General features: G+C 40.6%; 1 protein-coding gene across 1 annotated transcript; it reads right to left on the reverse strand.

The window, feature by feature from the left end:
- Positions 1–1,413: 1,413 nt before the first annotated feature.
- Positions 1,414–11,037, reverse strand: smu1a (SMU1 DNA replication regulator and spliceosomal factor a). Its single transcript, XM_028589291.1, has 12 exons — positions 10,905–11,037; positions 10,125–10,335; positions 9,468–9,620; positions 9,157–9,267; positions 8,590–8,718; positions 8,287–8,406; positions 8,034–8,150; positions 7,492–7,619; positions 6,854–6,980; positions 5,885–6,052; positions 5,287–5,439; positions 1,414–3,073 (listed from the first exon to the last, which is right to left on the reverse strand). The coding sequence occupies exons 1-12, from the start codon at positions 10,928–10,930 to the stop codon at positions 2,975–2,977; spliced, it is 1,542 nt and encodes a 513-aa protein (XP_028445092.1). The 5' UTR covers positions 10,931–11,037; the 3' UTR covers positions 1,414–2,974.
- Between the last annotated feature and the right edge of the window lie 6,798 nt (positions 11,038–17,835).

Genomic DNA, 17,835 nt, shown 5'->3' on the forward strand with positions numbered 1-17,835 from the left:
GTATTGAAATTTGTATTGTATATATATATATGTCTTGGCTTCTCTACCCCTTAAAAATTAATTACTAATAACTAATCTCCAAAGACTCTGTACATTTCATATTATGCATATGTACAATAAACCTTCGCATATCTGCAACAAAGTCTCTCCTGATTGAATCGAGGGCAGGGGACAACGCATGAAAAATAGCCTTTTGGCTAATTCTGGCATTTTTAACCCATGTAAAATCCGCTTTCATAAATAAACTGAATTGAATAAATAATACAATAAATAGCAGCGAGGAATAAAAATGTGCTTAAATAAAAACACATTATTATACCCCTAGAGTTGAACCAATTAGTCAACCAACAGAAAAAAAATTGCAATTGATTCTTTTAATTTAAATTTTTCTAAAAAATAAAATAAAAAAAAGGCCCAAAATCCTTTGTATCAATTTCTCAAACAGCAGGATTTTCTGCTTTTCTTTGTGAGATATGAGACCAAAGTGAATTTACTCAGGTGTTAAGACAGATGGTTGGATAAATCAAGGAATGTGAAGGTGCCACCTTTGGCTCTGGAAAATTCTAATAAGCATTTCTCCCCATTTTCTATAATAATAAAAATGATTGTTGGTTGCAGCCCTAAAACGTAGGATTGTTGTCACCCGGAAAGTACAATACATGAAGCCACATGAAAGGCATGCAAGTCGTTTGCAAAAATAAAATGAAAATAAAATCTTACAATTTGTTCCTTGCATGTCAGTTGGATATGGCAAGGTGGAGAATTCACCAACCCTCAGGTTACTTAAATTAACATGTCATTTTCTTATACTTTACCATCATAATAAGGAACAAAAATCAAGAAAAAGTTCCCAGAACACGAGTTGGTCTAACAAATAGACAGGTAATCCTGGTAGTGATTATCCAAGCTCAAGATTCAAGTAAAAAATGTATCAGATTGACCTAAAAACTTCTATTTTTATTGCTTCTGATTAGCAGATTCAGACTCCTTTTTAACAGCACATTTTATAAAAGGTGACAACAGATGCAGCAGAGATGCAAAGTCAGTAGCGGACACTTTCCAACTCTTAAACATACTAGGTAAAAGTTACAAATCCATGCTTTTATTTTGAATGCGTAATCAGAATCCTAGCATCAGTCCTGCTGACTAACTTCACACTCTGAGCTGCTGTACTGACAACCATCCACCCAGAGTTTATTCAGGGATCAAACTCAGTCAACTCCTCATCTCTCCATCTTTCTGTTACACAGAGGCAGCATGCATGACTGGGCACTTAGTTATTCTGAGGGTTTTTTAAAAGTCTAAAGTCCCATAAAACAATGTTTTGTAATGAAGAAAATCTTTTATTCTCCGATTGGATAATCCGGTTCTCCAACACCACAGGTCAAAACAATGTCAAGGTGCTTTCTTCTGTTCTGGTTAAATAGCTTTAATGGCACAGACGAGATATAATAACGGGAAATACATACATCCAGCAAGTTATAGAAAACTGAAATATGTCTCATTCCAAATGTATGTACAGTGTGGGAAAAAATGCCTTACAATGACTTTGTTATTACATTTAATGTATTATGTGGTTCTCCACATTGAAAGAACAATCATTTCAAAAAAAAAAAATATATCAAAGAATTTTACAATGATGCCATTCAATTCTAGTCAGAAATTCAAAAAAAAAAAAAAAAAAAAAAAAACAAAACACTACTTAACCAGGTCTTCTTGGAAAAAAACTAAACAAAAATGCAAAGAAAAAAAAACATATTTACAAAAGAGTGAACATTTTAAAAACAAAACTGAGTCTAGTAGCTACACTCCTCACCCCGGACATCTGACATCTCCCCTCCTCTCTCTGAAGTTGAAGCCCCCAAAAATTAAGTTACTGAATGTCTGTAAAGATCAGGTGTTTAACAGCAGAACCTTTTATTTTACCTGCAACTGAAACAATATCATGGTCGAATGAATGAAATACATTTTTTACATTTTTTTATCTGGATAAACATGGAAGCACCTTTCTTAATGCGTGTAATGAACAGTTACGAGTATTTGTAATAATTGTATGTGTGGGTCACACTTTGAAGAGTTTCTTTCCAAAAGTCCACCACTTAAACAACATGACACATACACTTACAAATTCAAAATAAATGCATTAAAGTAAAGCAAATAAGGTTTCTTTGTAAGCCATCATTAAATCCTTTCTGTGATGGACAAACAGATTTTTCTTAGACTTAAAGGATTCAGTTGAACAAGGCTCTGCTGTGCAAACACTCGAAAACCCCCAAACTGCCATTAGTTGCTGATATTCAGCTGTGTGGCTTCATGGTAAAAGAAGAGCACCAGTGCTGATGTGAACATGCAGCTGAATAGGTAAAGCCTAGGGTTGGGCAACGAGAACATATTCCTACTTGGAATCGTTTCAAAAATTACAAGCAGTGGAATCGTGTCTTTACTGGAATCGTTTGGGAGGATTTGGTTTCAAATCTGATCATGGGTTCCAAATTTAACATGCGCGAGTTTTGGTTTCTGTAGCGGCCAGGCGCTTGTTGCGTTGCAGCCGTGGAGCACAGTAAGCGGCGCTCTAGTGTGGCTTTAGTTTACACTGAAAAAGCCCTGTCAAACTGCAAACCCACCATTGAATCAAAATAAAACTTTCCTCTTATTTGTGAAATAAGCATGTGATCCGTTTCAACTCCACCCTTCAAAGAATCTGAAAATATAGATAAGAACTGGAATCATAAGGAAGAATCTCAATTGGAATCCATACCATTAAAGTCCAAACGGTGCCCAACCCTAGTAAAACCCATGATGTCATTGAGATTGTCAACATGTATACCAAAACCTCAAGTTCACAGTGACCTGAAAGAGAGGGATTCACCCAGTGCTGTAAAAAGACAAAGAGACAAAGACCAAACAGAAGGGGCAGAGCCGTGTCCAGGAGTGAGGCGAGCAGCTGCTGGGTGACAGTTTGGAATCAAACACCTCAAGGCTTCCAGAGCTTCAGCAGACCGTCCTCGCTGTAGGAGGCGATGAGGTTCTGATGGGGGTGGTGGGCGATGCCGATCACATCCTTCTCGTGTACCTGGAGGGGCAAAGAACATATGGTTTAACCCTTGTGTTGACTTCGGGGCAAATTGACCGGTTTTCAATTTTTGTTTGATATCAGAAAATATGAAACGTAGAACTAAGCGCTGAAAATGTGGAGAAGAAAACTTTTACTGTACGTACACACCGCCGCCGACTTGAGCTGCAAAGAAGCTCTGGACGCCCTGTCGAGGACGCTTGTCAAAAAGTCAGAGGAAGCTGTTTGACGCTTTGGCCGCTCTGACGTGGGAGCATTCTTCGATCATGTGCAACACACGATTGAAGAAAAAGCACAAGCAGCCACTGCACGGCCAATACACTGACACTAGAAACCTTTTATAAATTACATATATAAGGACATCATTTGTATTGTTTGTTGGTCACAGCGGTGTCTGTTAGCAGTTAGCCGCTGAACCGCAGCAGAATGCAGGCAGAGCGAGCAGCCGCCAGCTGTTGACCCGTGCAGGACTTCACCGTGAGCGGACTGTTTAGAGACCATGTGACGGCACGTTAACTGGTCTCTATACGCAAACAACGTTACATCATAAATGATAGGGGAACCCAGCAACGGCGATTATGAGATTTCCCTCCATTTTCATGGAACTAATGTCTTGGTAGGAACAAAAGTTTACATCGTATGTTTCTCCAGAATCAGCCAGCGAGAAGGACGTCTATATTCCGATTGGTTGCTGCCGTTTGCCGCTGCTTGCCGCTGAACCGCGTCATAGCTCATTACCATAAAGTTGACCAAAGTTCAACTTTCTGATTGACGCTCAAAACGCCCAAAACGCGACGCCGACAGTTTTGACGCTCCTTGCAGCTGAGAGAAGCCAGCTTCCATTGAAAATTAATGACTTCCGGTATCTTTAGACGCCCAAGTCGGCGGCGGTGTGTACGTACAGTTACAATTTAAAACATTGGAAAAAGCAAAAACAAAGAAAAAAAGGCGTCAAAAACGTTTTCAAGGTTGACAGGAAGACAACACAAAGGTTACAAATTACGGACGCCATATATATAGCGGAAAACTCAAAAAGACTATTCGCTATTTTAAGTTAGCAAAATGCAGATCTAGAAATGATTTAATTTAACTAATTTAATAAACTGTCTGTACATTTACAAAGTTCTCAATGCTTCGGTCTACATGTAGGGACCCTCATTATGCTACCGTGGAAGTGTGGTGCTATTTTGAGACTTGTTAGTGGTGTAGAAATAGCAATTTCTTTTTACTTTACCCGTGCCCTGATGACAAGCGTTATAAGGAATTTAGCGGTTTGCTAAAACTGGTCACATTCGAATAGCATGAAAACAAATCCCGGTCGACTCATGCCATTAACCCCTAGGTTCATTTTGTGCTCGATTTGTCCTTTAAGTTACAAACTGGAGTAACAATAAAGTAATAATGTCTTACTAGCAGAATTAAGGGGTCACCAGTAGATCACAGGATACGTTAGTCCGAGAGATTTACTTTATTAAATTTATTTTTTAATTTTAATTAATTAATTTTAATTTAAATATTACTTTATTTAACATGGCTTAGAAGGTGCAACATGTAGATGCTGCTACTGAACTGAGGCGTATCAGCAATTTCAGTTTATAAGGAAATTACCGATATTTTTTATTGGAATTGTTTTTGTATTATTATAACGGCGTTTGAGTGTTCACTGCTCCATGCTTTTTGAAAGAAAACACTTATTTCTGTCAATTCATATGTTCTCATCCTTGCATAAGAATGTAGAGCAGTTTTGATTGTGTCTCATGTTATAATGATCTATGACATGTTTTATTAAAATTGCAAATTGAATTGTAATCGCAATATCTGGCAGAAAAATCGCAATTAGTGAATGTGAAGGAAAAAAATGTGAAGAAATTCCCTCAAGGCGGTCCTGAGATATTGTATGGGGGCAACCCAAAAACATAATGCCTCTGGCCACGGCTATCGCTGACACGGAGGCATTAAGAAGAAGAAAAAAAGTTAAGTGACTTGTGGAGAACTTTGTTTCTTCTAGACAGGCCAAATACGGCAATGATCATAAATGATTTATCTATTTTTATTTGTCCAAGCTTGTATAGTCATTTAATAAAAACAAGGCAAAAAGAACTCCAAGACTTAAACCAAAACTTTACGGTCAACCTGTTCTGCGGCAGAAGCAGAGGGAGGGAATGGGATATTTTCGGACACTTTGATGTAAGCCCCTGAGAGCAGTCACGTACCGTCAGCGTTCTCTCCAGCTTGCCAGTGACGGTGCTGAAGCAGTAGAGCACAAAGTCTTCACCCACGCAGTAGATCCACTCGCCGCGGGGCGACAGAGTGCAGCACACAAAGTCACCTCCTTCCCTCTTACCGGAGCTGAAACTCCTCACGATCTGCACGGCGGGTCACAGGGGTCACACACACACACACACACACACACACACACACACACACACACACACACACACACACACACACACACACACACACACACACACACACACACACACACACACACACACACACACACACACACACACACACACACACACACACACGTTAAAAAGGCAGGCAGGCTCAGTTTCATAAGCAAACAACAAACAAGCTCAAAATAGCTACACGTTTACTGCTCAGTATTTTAGAGATAAAACACGGAGTTCAAAATGACTGACCTTGTTTTAAAACCAGATTAAAAAAAAAAAAAAAAACAGTTTATGTAATGGCTCAGGAGCCTATTCCAGCACCGCGCCGTCACTCCTAACAGCACTTACGGAGCTACACTGTGCTCCGATTTCTTGCTGGACTGTTCCGTGCAGAAGTGATTTGATTGGAACTGACCTGTCCCTGCATGTTCATGATGACCACCGTGTTGGAGCGGTTACACACTACAAAATGCTCCGGGTTCTTGGGCAGCTGGATGACGTTGTTGACGGTGATGTCGGTGCCGGCCGACGTGCCCAGAGGCTTGAAGGTGTTGGAGCACTCGGTGGTCTTTATGTTCCACATCTGGAGCGGGTCGAACACAGCGGGAGGAGAGACTGGTCAGACACAGTGTGTTCTCAAGATAACACTGCTAAAGGCACAGGCACATTAACACCATTAGGACGTTAAAGGACAAAACCGGCGCAAAATGAACCTAAGGGTTAATAACACGTGATTACCGAGTCGACCGTTCTCTGGGATTTGTTTTCATGCTAATCGAATATGACCAGTTATATCGCAAGGCTAGCCGTCGGGGCACGGATAAAAAGAAAGAAATCGCTATTTCTATACCACTAACAAGGCTCAAAATTGCACCACACTTCCACGGTAGCATAATGAGGGTCCCTACATGTAGACCGAAGCATTGAGAACTTTGTAAGCGTACAGACAGTTTTTTAAAACGATAGTTTAGAAAGACAGTAGGCCGTGCAACGTGAGCTGAACTGAATCACGTCGCACGGCGTTCGTCATTCGACTGGTTGTGACTGTTTTCGCAAGATGGCGCCTGCCTGTATACGTGAACGGTTTGTCTTTATAAACCATCTTTTTAATAAACTGCCTGTACACTTACAAAGTTCTCAACGCTTCGGTCTACATGTAGGGACCCTCATTATGCTACCGTGGAAGTGTGGTGCTATTTTGAGACGACTAGCGTTATAAGCTGATTAGCGGTTTGGGCTAAAACTGGACACATTCGATTAGCATGAAAACATGTCCCAGAGAACGGTCGAACTCGGTACACATGTGTTGTTAACCCCTAGGTTCATTTTGCGCCGGATTTGTCCTTTAACTGTGTAGCTGCTGTGTTGCAGCGGCTTCTCTCACCTTGACTGTGCCGTCCGAGGAAGCGCTGATGATGTGGTGACCGTCTGGAGTGAAGGTGGCCTCGTTCACAAATGAGGTGTGGCCGCGGAATTCCTTAAGAGTTTTACCTGACTTCAGTCCATGGATTCTTCAGCAAAAAAGAAGAATTAAATGCATGTCCATAAAATTATTTAAAAAATAAAAAGATGTTCAGTAAAAACCACTGTTGTGTCTAGGGCTGTCCTCGACTAAAGAAATTCTTAGTCGACTAACACTTATAGGATTTTGTCGACTAATCGATTAGTTGATGTAATCGACAGAGCTGTGCGCTTTGAGAGGTGGTTAAGACTAGAAAAGCCATCTGTAAAACTGAGTTTCTCCACAATTAATCCTGCAAAAGCACCACTTTAAATCTTGTGTTTACCATAAATGTGCTCAGAAGTTTCTTGGAAATGAGTAATTAAGCATGAATAAGCATAAAAAATGACTAATCGACTAAAGAAATCTTAGTCGACTAAGACCAAAACTACCGATTAGTCGACTAATCGACTAAGAGGTGGCAGCCCTAGTTGTGTCATCAACTGGAAGAATTAATGGTTAGGTCTTTTTTGAGAGTTTGGAAGAAGAGGGTGAAGGCGTTTGGCAAGAATTGAGTTTACCTGATTATCTGGTCGAAAGATGCGCTGAGGATCTGGCTGCTGTCTTTACAGAAACTGACGCATGTTACTCCTTTACTGTGGGCGCGCTCAAACCTCCTCAGACACTGACCGCTCTGGATCTTCCACACCTACACTCACACAGACATAAAAAGTTTTTTTTTACTTCCATAGTTGTAAGTAGTAATAATGTCCAGTAAACACATATGTTTGTACAACAGAAAAGCCAAAAGAATACATTGGAAATAAGTGGATTTTATATTGGAAGACTACTGTTGTCTTCAATTATATTTCATAATACCATTTACGTCCCGATTTTCAGGGTTTTCACACCTCATTGAAACAACGAACCATAAATAATATTGCTGTTTAAATACCGGCTGATATAGGTCTATTTAAAACATAAAAAGTCCAGTAGTTGTTCTATTATAGCTAAAAGAAAACTTGTACCCAAGTTTTCTTTTAAGACATAGCGCTATAATCCATGTGTACTAGGGGAAGAACCCTCTGCGCAAATGTTTCCAGGAGTAATGTTTCTTGTCTACCTTAATCTTCCCATCCTGGGCTCCGGTGGCCAACATCTCTGTGTCCCGACTGAAGCCCATACACAACACAGCATCGTCCATCATCATGAGGTTATCCTGAGCCTGGTACTTCAGATCCTGTAGGACACAAACAATGCGTGCAATTATTTCAAGTCAGCACATGTCATTTTGAAATGATAAACAAGTAAATGTAGCTATATATTTAACCACACAGTAAATCTGATGTATGTGCCTTTATTTAGCATTAAGCTACCTTTCTGATTTTGCCGGTGGTGAAGTTCCAGACCTCGATGAAGCCGTCCACAGAGCCAGTGACCAGATACTGACCGTCAGGGGAGAACCGTGAACACTCCACGTGAGATTTCTGTCCGAACTGTGCAGGGAAGAAAAAGAAGTCAAGTCAGAACACTTTAGGCATTTAGGTCATACAATGTATCATATCTCCTGGCAGAGCTATATCAAAATGACAGTATGCTTGGCTGAATGCAGTTTGGAACAGCGAAGCAGCCCATTAATGTTGCTTTCAACGATCCATATTTTGGGACAGTGTGGGTACCTTGATCTGTCTGCTGAGCTGGGTGGGGAAGCGCTCCTCCTCAACATCTTTAACGGCAGCTTTACCCCTGAACAAATCGATAGTCATGCCAGGAGGCAGGAGGCCCTGATGCTGCTGCCACTTCAGAGACTGAAGGAGGAGAATTAAGATTAAATCATCAGCAGCACTTTATTTGAATGGTAGCATAACTTTCATGGCGAAGATTAATCAAGATCAAGAAAGACAATGTTGTGCACGTCCATATAGTTGCTGGTGCAGGACAAAAAAAAATAATATTCTAAGAAAGTGAGTGAAGTCCACACAACAGCTGAATGCTCAAATTGTGCAAAGAAGGCACACGCAACGTTTCGGCTGACAATTTGGCCTTCCACGCCTGAGGAAGACCAAATTGTGGGCATTCAGCTGCTGTGCGGACTTCCCTCGCTTTCTTTGAAGATTAATCAAGAGGCACAACTATGCAAATATATTGCAACTATGTCAGGATTAAGATACAAATTAGTTATCTTATGGTGAGTCTCTTATTAAGGAATTACACTTATCACATCTGCGTGTTTCTGGATCACTTACCTGTCCCAGCAGAGCCATGAGACGAGAGGGCGGCACTACGCTGACCTCCCCTGCCAGGGCCTGGGCAATGGCCGCTCTACGCTTTTCCTTACTGCTGCCGTCTGGGTACGCCTGGACATCAAGAAACACAAATATCAGAAATGCCGCACAACTCTAATATGTCTTTCAGATGTTCTCTTTATGCAACATTTGCAGCTTGATGTATTTTGAAGCCAAAAGCATAATGAACAGCCAGACCAACTGATCCTAAAATGATTTGATGGATGGATAGATAAAGATTGCATCTTGTCACACGTTTGGTTTGGACTCACCTCTCTGGGATCGAAGTAAGAGCGAGCCAACAGGTTCTCCAGGTGGATGTATCTCTCTGGCTGGGTCTGTTTCAGCATGATCATGGGGTCAGTCTGCCTGAGGAGGGAACGGGCTGCACCCAACTCTCTCAACTCGATCAGCTCTAACACCACCTATTCAGGAAACAACACAGGCATGATCCACCAGGTCCTTTTCACTGAAAGATCTGTTGACATGAGACAACAGCAGAACAAATGCAGGGTCTTTTTGTTTTGTTTTTATCTCAAAAACGATAAACTAATACATCTGGATTAAGAAAGGAGTAGCGAGAACAATACATTAAACAATATATAGTTATAGTTAGTTATAGTTATTGAGTAGAAATTAACAAGAATCACGTTTAAGAATTTCTGTAAAGAAACAAAATGGGACAACAATCACACGTAAAACAACAAAACTACACAAAGACCAAGGAGGAGAGAATATTAAGCAATTAAACACCTGGTGAAGTTCATGAAGTAGGGGAAAAAGACAGACTAGGGAGAAAATAAAAGAAGCCCATAATATGTCACCTCAAGACAAGCTTATTATGGGTGCACTGGGTAATCCGGGAGGATATCAAGATGTAAAGTGGACAATGAGAGAAGCTGTAGACCACAATTTATCCAAAACCTCACCTGTTCATAAAGGTCTATCAGGGTCTTATCTGGCAGCTTGAGGGACTGGATGGCTTGCAGGACAGTGTCCCAGTGGCCGCTGTTTATGTCTGCCACAAAGCTCTCTATACTATCCACAGTGTTCAGAGACACGGTGGTCTCCTCCTGCAGGGTGACTAGAGTCCGCTGCAGATTATTTTCTTTTAGGTACTGCATAATCAGACGGATCACGCTGTGGAAAACATAAAGACATTTGGATAAACAAATATAGCAAGATAGCTCAGCTGAAGCTATTCAAATTACAATGTGTTGATGTATTGGATAAGGAGTCATAGTTTGATGTTAGTGGATCATTTAACAACAGTAACATAACTAACAGTCAATTGATTTTTGCTGCCAAAGTTTGAATAGTTTACTTCCCCGGTCAGAGCAGAGTCTGGTGGCAACTGGCAGTGTAACGTTAGCTAATGCTAACTTACTCTAACTCCCATTTTTGAATTGTTTATTCTATAGCTATGCAATGAAAATACAACATAAGAATACTTTAATACTTCAAATATCAGACCAATACTTCGGACTGAAATTACCGTCACTTTGCTAAAAAAAAAACAGAAAACATCTTTTACGGGGGTGACTGTAAGCTTAGCTTGTTAGCTTAGCTCAGGAAGCTAATGCTAATGGATTGCAGCGAAGGATGAGACAGGCCTCTTTGACAGACAATGTTATCAAATGCGGAGTTATTAGCAGGCAGTTTATTATAGAAATTGCCCTTCTTTCAGATAAATTAACTTGACTACTTACTCTGCGGATTCCACCTCCAGAGACATGATTATTTATCTCAAATTTGTAGCCACAAGACACTCTTGAGCCTGCAGGAGAAGCAAGACACGCAGGACACGCAAACACGGAAGTACTGTGGAAGTTAGTTAGGGACCTTCAAAATAAAACGCTCAGTGTGTGGAGGTGGTAGATTACCTCTGATTTTGGGATATAACAAACTAGACCGTACTGTATAAAATACAAAACGGACAGTTAAATAGGATTTTCTTTTCAAGCTGACTTAAGAAAAAAGGCTCTCAAAATTATGACTGAGAGACATTAAATGCTTATAATACAAATAAATCATATGTAGCCTAACGAATACAACTTGTTGTTTTAATGTAGGCTACTTTACAGTATATGTCAATTTTTTCACTTGATAGTCAATTTCATTGAACTCCATCCATTCATCCATCCACAATAATAACCTTTGTGGTGGCTATAATATTAGGTAATTCAACATTATACACCTGAGATCAGTTACGCTTAAAATGGAGTCCAGGGACCAACAAGGGTCCTTGAAGAGGCGGCAATTGTCACCTGCAGGATTTCTGCTAGAAATGATTTGAACAAGAGAATATACCAGAATCAGATTATGAAGTCAAAGCATGGATAGGTTTGTGTTCCCTGGGACTCTGTCCATAAGAGGACCTACTGTATACAGTGATTCTTAGAGCCTCATACGCATTAGTGTGCCATGCAGTTCCCATCTGCTTTAATGCTATTCCTTGTTTGTTTCCAGGATGATCAACAGGGGGCGCTATCTGTACAGCTATGACTAAGAGGCCCTCTTGACTCTCTTCTCTCCGCCAGTGAAGGTCTTTCAAGGTTATGATGATGCTCAGAGCAGCACCACTTCAGTCTGCAGCCCCACGGCCTGGGTTTGATTGTTTTTGGCAATCATGACATAATCCCTCTGCGAGCCTCATCCACGTTGGAAATGAATTTGGCACCAAGAACACACCAGACCTCCTTTGGTTTCATTTGCTTTTGCAGATGGATAAATGTATCTGGAAGCAATGAGGAGGATGGGGAGAAGAGGAGTGGTGTTTTCACACAATCCCATAACACTGCATGCAGTCATTCTGAATATATTAACGTAAGAGCAGAAGAAAGATGTTAATATAATTTTGCCATGTTCTGGCATGACAAAGCAGAGCCTGCATGGGGAATGCTTACAGAAGAGGGAGACGCCACCATGCTGGAAGAATGACAGCGACACAAAAGGCTGTAATGTAATCACTTCATCCTTTCTGAGAAAAACAAAGACATTTCTAAATTTATGTGAGATGTGTGCCATTCTCGCTGTGCAATAAAATTACCCTTTCCCATCGTAATTGGAACACATTACCATCACAAAGAAATTTAACCTTTCTTTGGTCAGTCAGGAAGAAAATTGTGAAAATAAACACCTAGTGGACGGTGCTATGAATTTATATCTGGCATCAAAACACTTCACAGCTATGAGTCCCACAATGGGTTTGAGCAAAAAAAAAAAAGCTAACTTTGTTGTACTTTGTGTAAACTCTGGACGAAATGACCAAATCTTGATTTTCATGAATTAAACTCTGTTTATCTCTCCTTGGAAAATCTCAGCATTGATCCACAATTCACTGCTTCTGCATCATATTTTTGCTAAACACTACAGACAATTCTGCATTTCCCGGCAGAATCTTCACAATTCCAATCTCTTGTGTTCTCATGGAAACCATTTGAAATGCTAAACTGAAATGACCACACTGAATACTCACAGCTCTGACAATAATAACAAAGCGAGGCATCGAGCCAAGGGCAACTTGTTTAAGGGATGAACAGATGAACAATTCAGTTGGTGACAAAACTGCCGAGTGAGAGGCAAAGGAAGAGAATGATGAGGTGGAGGAAGAAGTCGAGGAGAAAGAACAAACAGGGATTTGTGCAGGGCTGGATCTGTTGAAAACAGACCATTTTTTTCCAGTCTGTGATCTGGATCCTACGACAGATTACAACTTTAACTGTGACAGCAGACAGCGGCCCTGCTTTCTAAAACGCATTCTGGATTTGTAGTATGCCCCAACATACCTAACTGCCTGCAGGATTGTACAAAATTGTTGCATCAATCATTAGTATATTTGTGCTGTGTGTGGCTGATACAGAAACAGGACACACTGTAGGAAATGCCCAACAGGACACATCAAATAAAGTAAAGAAATAAGAGAAGGGAGACTCCCTGGGAGCAGCTACTTTAACGAAAACATAAAATAATTTAGTCTAGAGGCAAGCAAAGACATTGTGTCTGTTAAAGGTTTCATTTATAATACAGTAGTGACATGCATTAGTGCACTGGCATTACAACTGCAGTTGGTCCCCAGGCTCAGGACTATGGCTGGCGCCCAGGGCGCTCCTAATTAGTTAGGATGCAGAGGAAATATTCCTTGAATGTATAAATGTACTTGGCAAATAAAGGAAATATTATATTGCATAACAAGGATATGAATGTAATAATTACTTTCCTGTAGTTTGGTTTCATATACACTTTTTTATTTGTGTTCAGTGTCTTGAGTGAAGGAAGTACTTTCTCTTCAAGGGTGCCAATTATTACAAAACAAAAACTCACATAGGAAATAGGAATTACTGCTGTATGCCATAGCTGAGATTCAGTCACATTACTTATTGATGGGGATTAAACAAAATAAGAATAAGTTACAGATTATAGTAAATCTTTGTGATGTCTTGTCAGATAAAGAGGAGATTGCAGATGTGCTGTTAGGTACTAGTAGGATTAAATGGCTTTTATCAGATTTGAACAGCAAAGATGATCTGCATGCATACTGCTTTTCAGCTACGCACTACATTCCAAACACTGAGATGATTGATTGGTTGGTTGGATTGGAAATGTTCAGATATACTATGTTACATGATATAAGAAAAAACATGGTCTGTGGCACCCTCACATACATTATGAACTGAGATTCGCTGAACAGCATTGTTGACTTTTTCTCCTCATCATCATCGTGAGCTACTTATCAGCAGCGTGATTCACTATCCCGACCACAAATGGTCATGGCGAAATTATGTGAATACAATGTGAACTGGATGTTTAATTTTCATCTGTCCGTTAAGTGAGATAAACCTAATCTGTGAACAAAATTTGAGGCCGATTTTTAATAGGACTTACTTTATGTGGGGTTAGGGTTAGCTTTGCATAATGTTAGCGGTTGAACTGTCCAATGGTGGGGTCCTCTTCATGATTTAAAGCAACACTAAAGAACTTTTCCCGCTTCGGTCCCCCTACAGGTTGGAAATGGAATTGTCCATTACATTACATTATGCAAGTTTGCCAGATCGGGTAGCGGATCTGTAGTTCGAATGAACTGGACTATGTAATGTAATGGACAAAAAACGGGAAAAGTTCTTTAGTGTTGCTTTAAAGACCCAGCAAAAAGTCTTCATATCTAAACAGCAGAGTATGAACATTTTTAGTGCCTTAGAAAGCAACTCCACATCCACATATGACTCTAATTTTTATTTTTTTTATTTAACGGTTTGGTTAAATAAAGACAAGTTAAACTACTGGTAAAGATCACTTTCTGGATTACAGGAAAGCATTGATGACTGTTGTCTCTGGTCATAGTCAGACATTTTGTATGCTTATTTATTTCCACTTTTCTCCCCAGCCAAACACAATGAACAAAGGTCCATTCATTTGCTACCGAGAAGCTACTTACAACTCCTTACCAATTGCTGATTTCTTCTCCAGTCAGTCAGCCCTCGAGTCACAAGTGGTAGTGGGTGGAAGGGTGTGTGTTTGTGAGTGTGTGTGTGTGTGTGTGTGTTTCTGAGAGGTATTGGTCATTGGGGTGGTTGTGATGTTAAATGATGATGGATCTGTCCCTGTAGGTTGTTTGCAGCTTGGGTCTGAGCGTCAGTCCTATTGGCATATCCATTATTCTCAACGGACGCATTAGAAAGCCAAAGGGGACTCATTGAGAAACCCTTATTGATATTCTCAATCTTCTTGGCACAAAAACAGGAATAGCTGCATTCAGAACTGCATTCAGTTTCCTGGAGAGGAGGGGCACCAACCCATACAGCAACGAAGAATTGGGTTTGTTCATGCCGCATTGGAGCGTGATAAATTACAGGTCATCAAGGTGATAAAGCACTAAGCTGGAAATGGGATTGTGCCTGTAAGGCAGTGTACCAGGCAGCACACACATGAACTGATACATGCTAGTCCCTGAGCAGTCTGGATAAGAGAGATACGCAGTAGGGCACGTTTCTACCCGTGACAATGTAGATAGAGGCTATCCACTTACCGGGTGAATGCCGCTGCCTCTCCTCAGCTGAAAAGCTCCCTGGGCCATGTTGTATTTACAGAAATAAATAAAAAAACATCAGTGCTGACACAAGTGGATGGTTTTGAGTAGGGTAAGGTCTGTCTTTTCAGTTACTGGTCTATCTCTGCTTTTTCCAGGGCCCATATTCATGTAAGTCTGACATCTACAACTTAAGGTGTCTTTTTTGTCAGGTTGTCCACTGGAGGACTTGATGGACATTTATTAAACATGCCAGAATCTTTAATGCTGGAGTAAGGATGAAAGGCATGCCTTTGGGGACTTGGAGGGTTGCAATGGCTATGATGAGCTTTGAGGTGTGAAATGTCAGCCAATGCTATAACCAACAGGGACTAACACAAAATCAGTTACAGTAGTTGAAGGCGCAAGAAAAGCTTGCATGATAGCCTGTAGTTGCAAGCATTGTGAGGTCCTCCGAGGTGCAGAGCCACAAAAGGCTCTGATCATTCTATTGAGGCTCACAATTGAAACCTAATTGTGTTCAGAAGGCCATTCAATAGAGCTCACAGTAGGGAGATCCGGCAGGTTGAAATTAGGTTATTATGCAAAACACAGAAGACAAAGGGAAGCTATTTGCAGTTAATTAACGTGGTAATTTTCTTAGTAACTGTCTAATAATTTATACAGCAGAAGGAATGCAGATACTTAGGCCTCTCTGCTTACTTTTAGTGGAGCAATTGCCTTTTTTCTACCTGGCTTGAACGTGCATTTGTATGGCCCTCACACTCTTCTCGGGGATTTATTGATTCTCCGTGTCTCGCTCATTGTCATGCACAGGCACGATAATAAGTAAATCCATCTTCTGTCAGCCCCTGCTGAAGGGAAGGCAGTCCTAAGGGGAAGAAGGCAACATATTCAGGTCCAATTTTCCTGTCCTTTGCCAAGGATTACCATCGCATTGTTTTCTCATGTACAGCCCCGACACGGCGTCCTGAGCTGCACCAACGCATGAAGTGCAATGGGACTTGGGCTCATTTGGGAGACTCACCGGCAGAGAGAATCCAATAATAGAATAAATTCATCCGTGGTGGTTTAATTAACGTGTGCTGTTGGAGTGGAACAAAGCTAGTTGATGGGATATAAACACTCCAACAAAGACATAAGTGCACTTTGTGAAAGATACACCCAAGCTAATGTATGGGTGAGATTATTTTGTATTCTGTCCCTCATAAACCTACATGTGCCACATACAAGACTGAATACAGACATACTGAAGTATTTAACTAATGCATTTCAGTAGCAATTTAGACCTGGCCCATTCCTGAAGTATATACTTGGCTTTATTGCAGTGTGTTAGCATACATGTCAACTGTCCACTCGGCCTCTGAGACGCAGTTGGTATTGAAAGGAAGTCCTCAACATTCTCTTCTGATTGAGGCTATTTTCACTGGTCTACAGCAGCACATCCCAGCAGGGAGCCTGTTTCAAGCTGAAATAATGGGCCGTGGACTCTCCCGTGCCCCATGGCAGTTGGCATCTATAGAGATTGGACTGGCATGCATGGTTCCTTTTCAAATATTGGATTGGTCTGAAAATCCCTAGTGGGTTCTTGCAGAAATGGAACAAGTAATCTGAAATGTGACTGCCTTGCCTCATCTGTCCTATAGCACCACTCTGTGTTATGTTACTTTTTGAGTGGCATTTTGACTCTATAGGAATATGACTGTCCCTCACAGTTGAATGAAAGTAAGAGAACAACCCATTTGCAAAGGTCACATCTGGAAAATGAGAGCCAGATAGCCTTTTTTCATATCTGCATTTTCAATTTATGATTTACGGTGCATGATGCAATTACTGTCCGTCAAGATGAAATTATGCAAAGTCTTAGCACTGAGCTATACTAAAATGCATTTCTTCATGTATCTCTTAAAGGAGCTGCGCTGCTGGTGGAAATAAGCTTTTAAATAGCAGACTAAAACCATATAAAATTCACAGCGTGTGTTAGTATCAAGAATACAAACTGTAACCATGCCATTTTTGAAAAACATGGACATTGTCTCTAACACGTGCCTAGAAATGTAACGTTTGTTATCAAGTTCTTGCACTCTGTTAGCTCATTTATATTCCAGTGTGCAAAGAAAAGGTCAGGAAAAAACCTGATAGCCAGTTTGTCATTATAATGGAAACACAGACATTCAATTTATAGTAAATCCTTTTTATTGACAAGAAAAACCTTTCAACCACACCTTGTGGTCTTCCTCAGTGTCAGTAAGTGTCGGTAAGTAACAGTAAGCTCCGGTTAAAAGCTTTGGAAAAACCTAGTTAAGAGGAATTTACATCTGCGAGATGTTTTGCACCATTAGTGGTGCTTAGTTGGGAGTGGCGGGTGTGGTGCGCGATCACGGAAGGCTTGTATCATGTGGGATGCGCCGACAGTTTTGTTGTCATTACTTAGAATTCCTCACGGGGGCGACAGAAACTACGGACTATAGCTTTAAGGGATGAATCTTAACATGTATATAAAAGGTGAGCACAGCACTGTGTCAGTGCTGGAGTATGGTCTAGCTGCATGGGTTAACATTCTGGCATATGGGGAAAAACCTTTTCTGGCTTGTTTGTATTTCTTAACACCAAAT

The sequence above is a fragment of the Perca flavescens genome, chromosome 10 (assembly GCF_004354835.1).
Source record: "Perca flavescens isolate YP-PL-M2 chromosome 10, PFLA_1.0, whole genome shotgun sequence".
In the NCBI taxonomy this organism is placed as follows: Eukaryota; Metazoa; Chordata; class Actinopteri; order Perciformes; family Percidae; genus Perca; species Perca flavescens.

Bases quoted from the DNA above. Each gene is read 5' to 3' on its own strand.
- smu1a (XM_028589291.1), bottom strand. From the start codon at position 10,930: ATGTCTCTGGAGGTGGAATCCGCAGA. The intron at 10,336-10,904 runs GTAAGTAGTCAA...TGTTTTCCACAG, and splicing joins CTGGAGGTGGAATCCGCAGA to CGTGATCCGTCTGATTATGC. The intron at 7,620-8,033 runs GTAGACAAGAAA...GTGTGAGTGTAG, and splicing joins CCCAGGATGGGAAGATTAAG to GTGTGGAAGATCCAGAGCGG.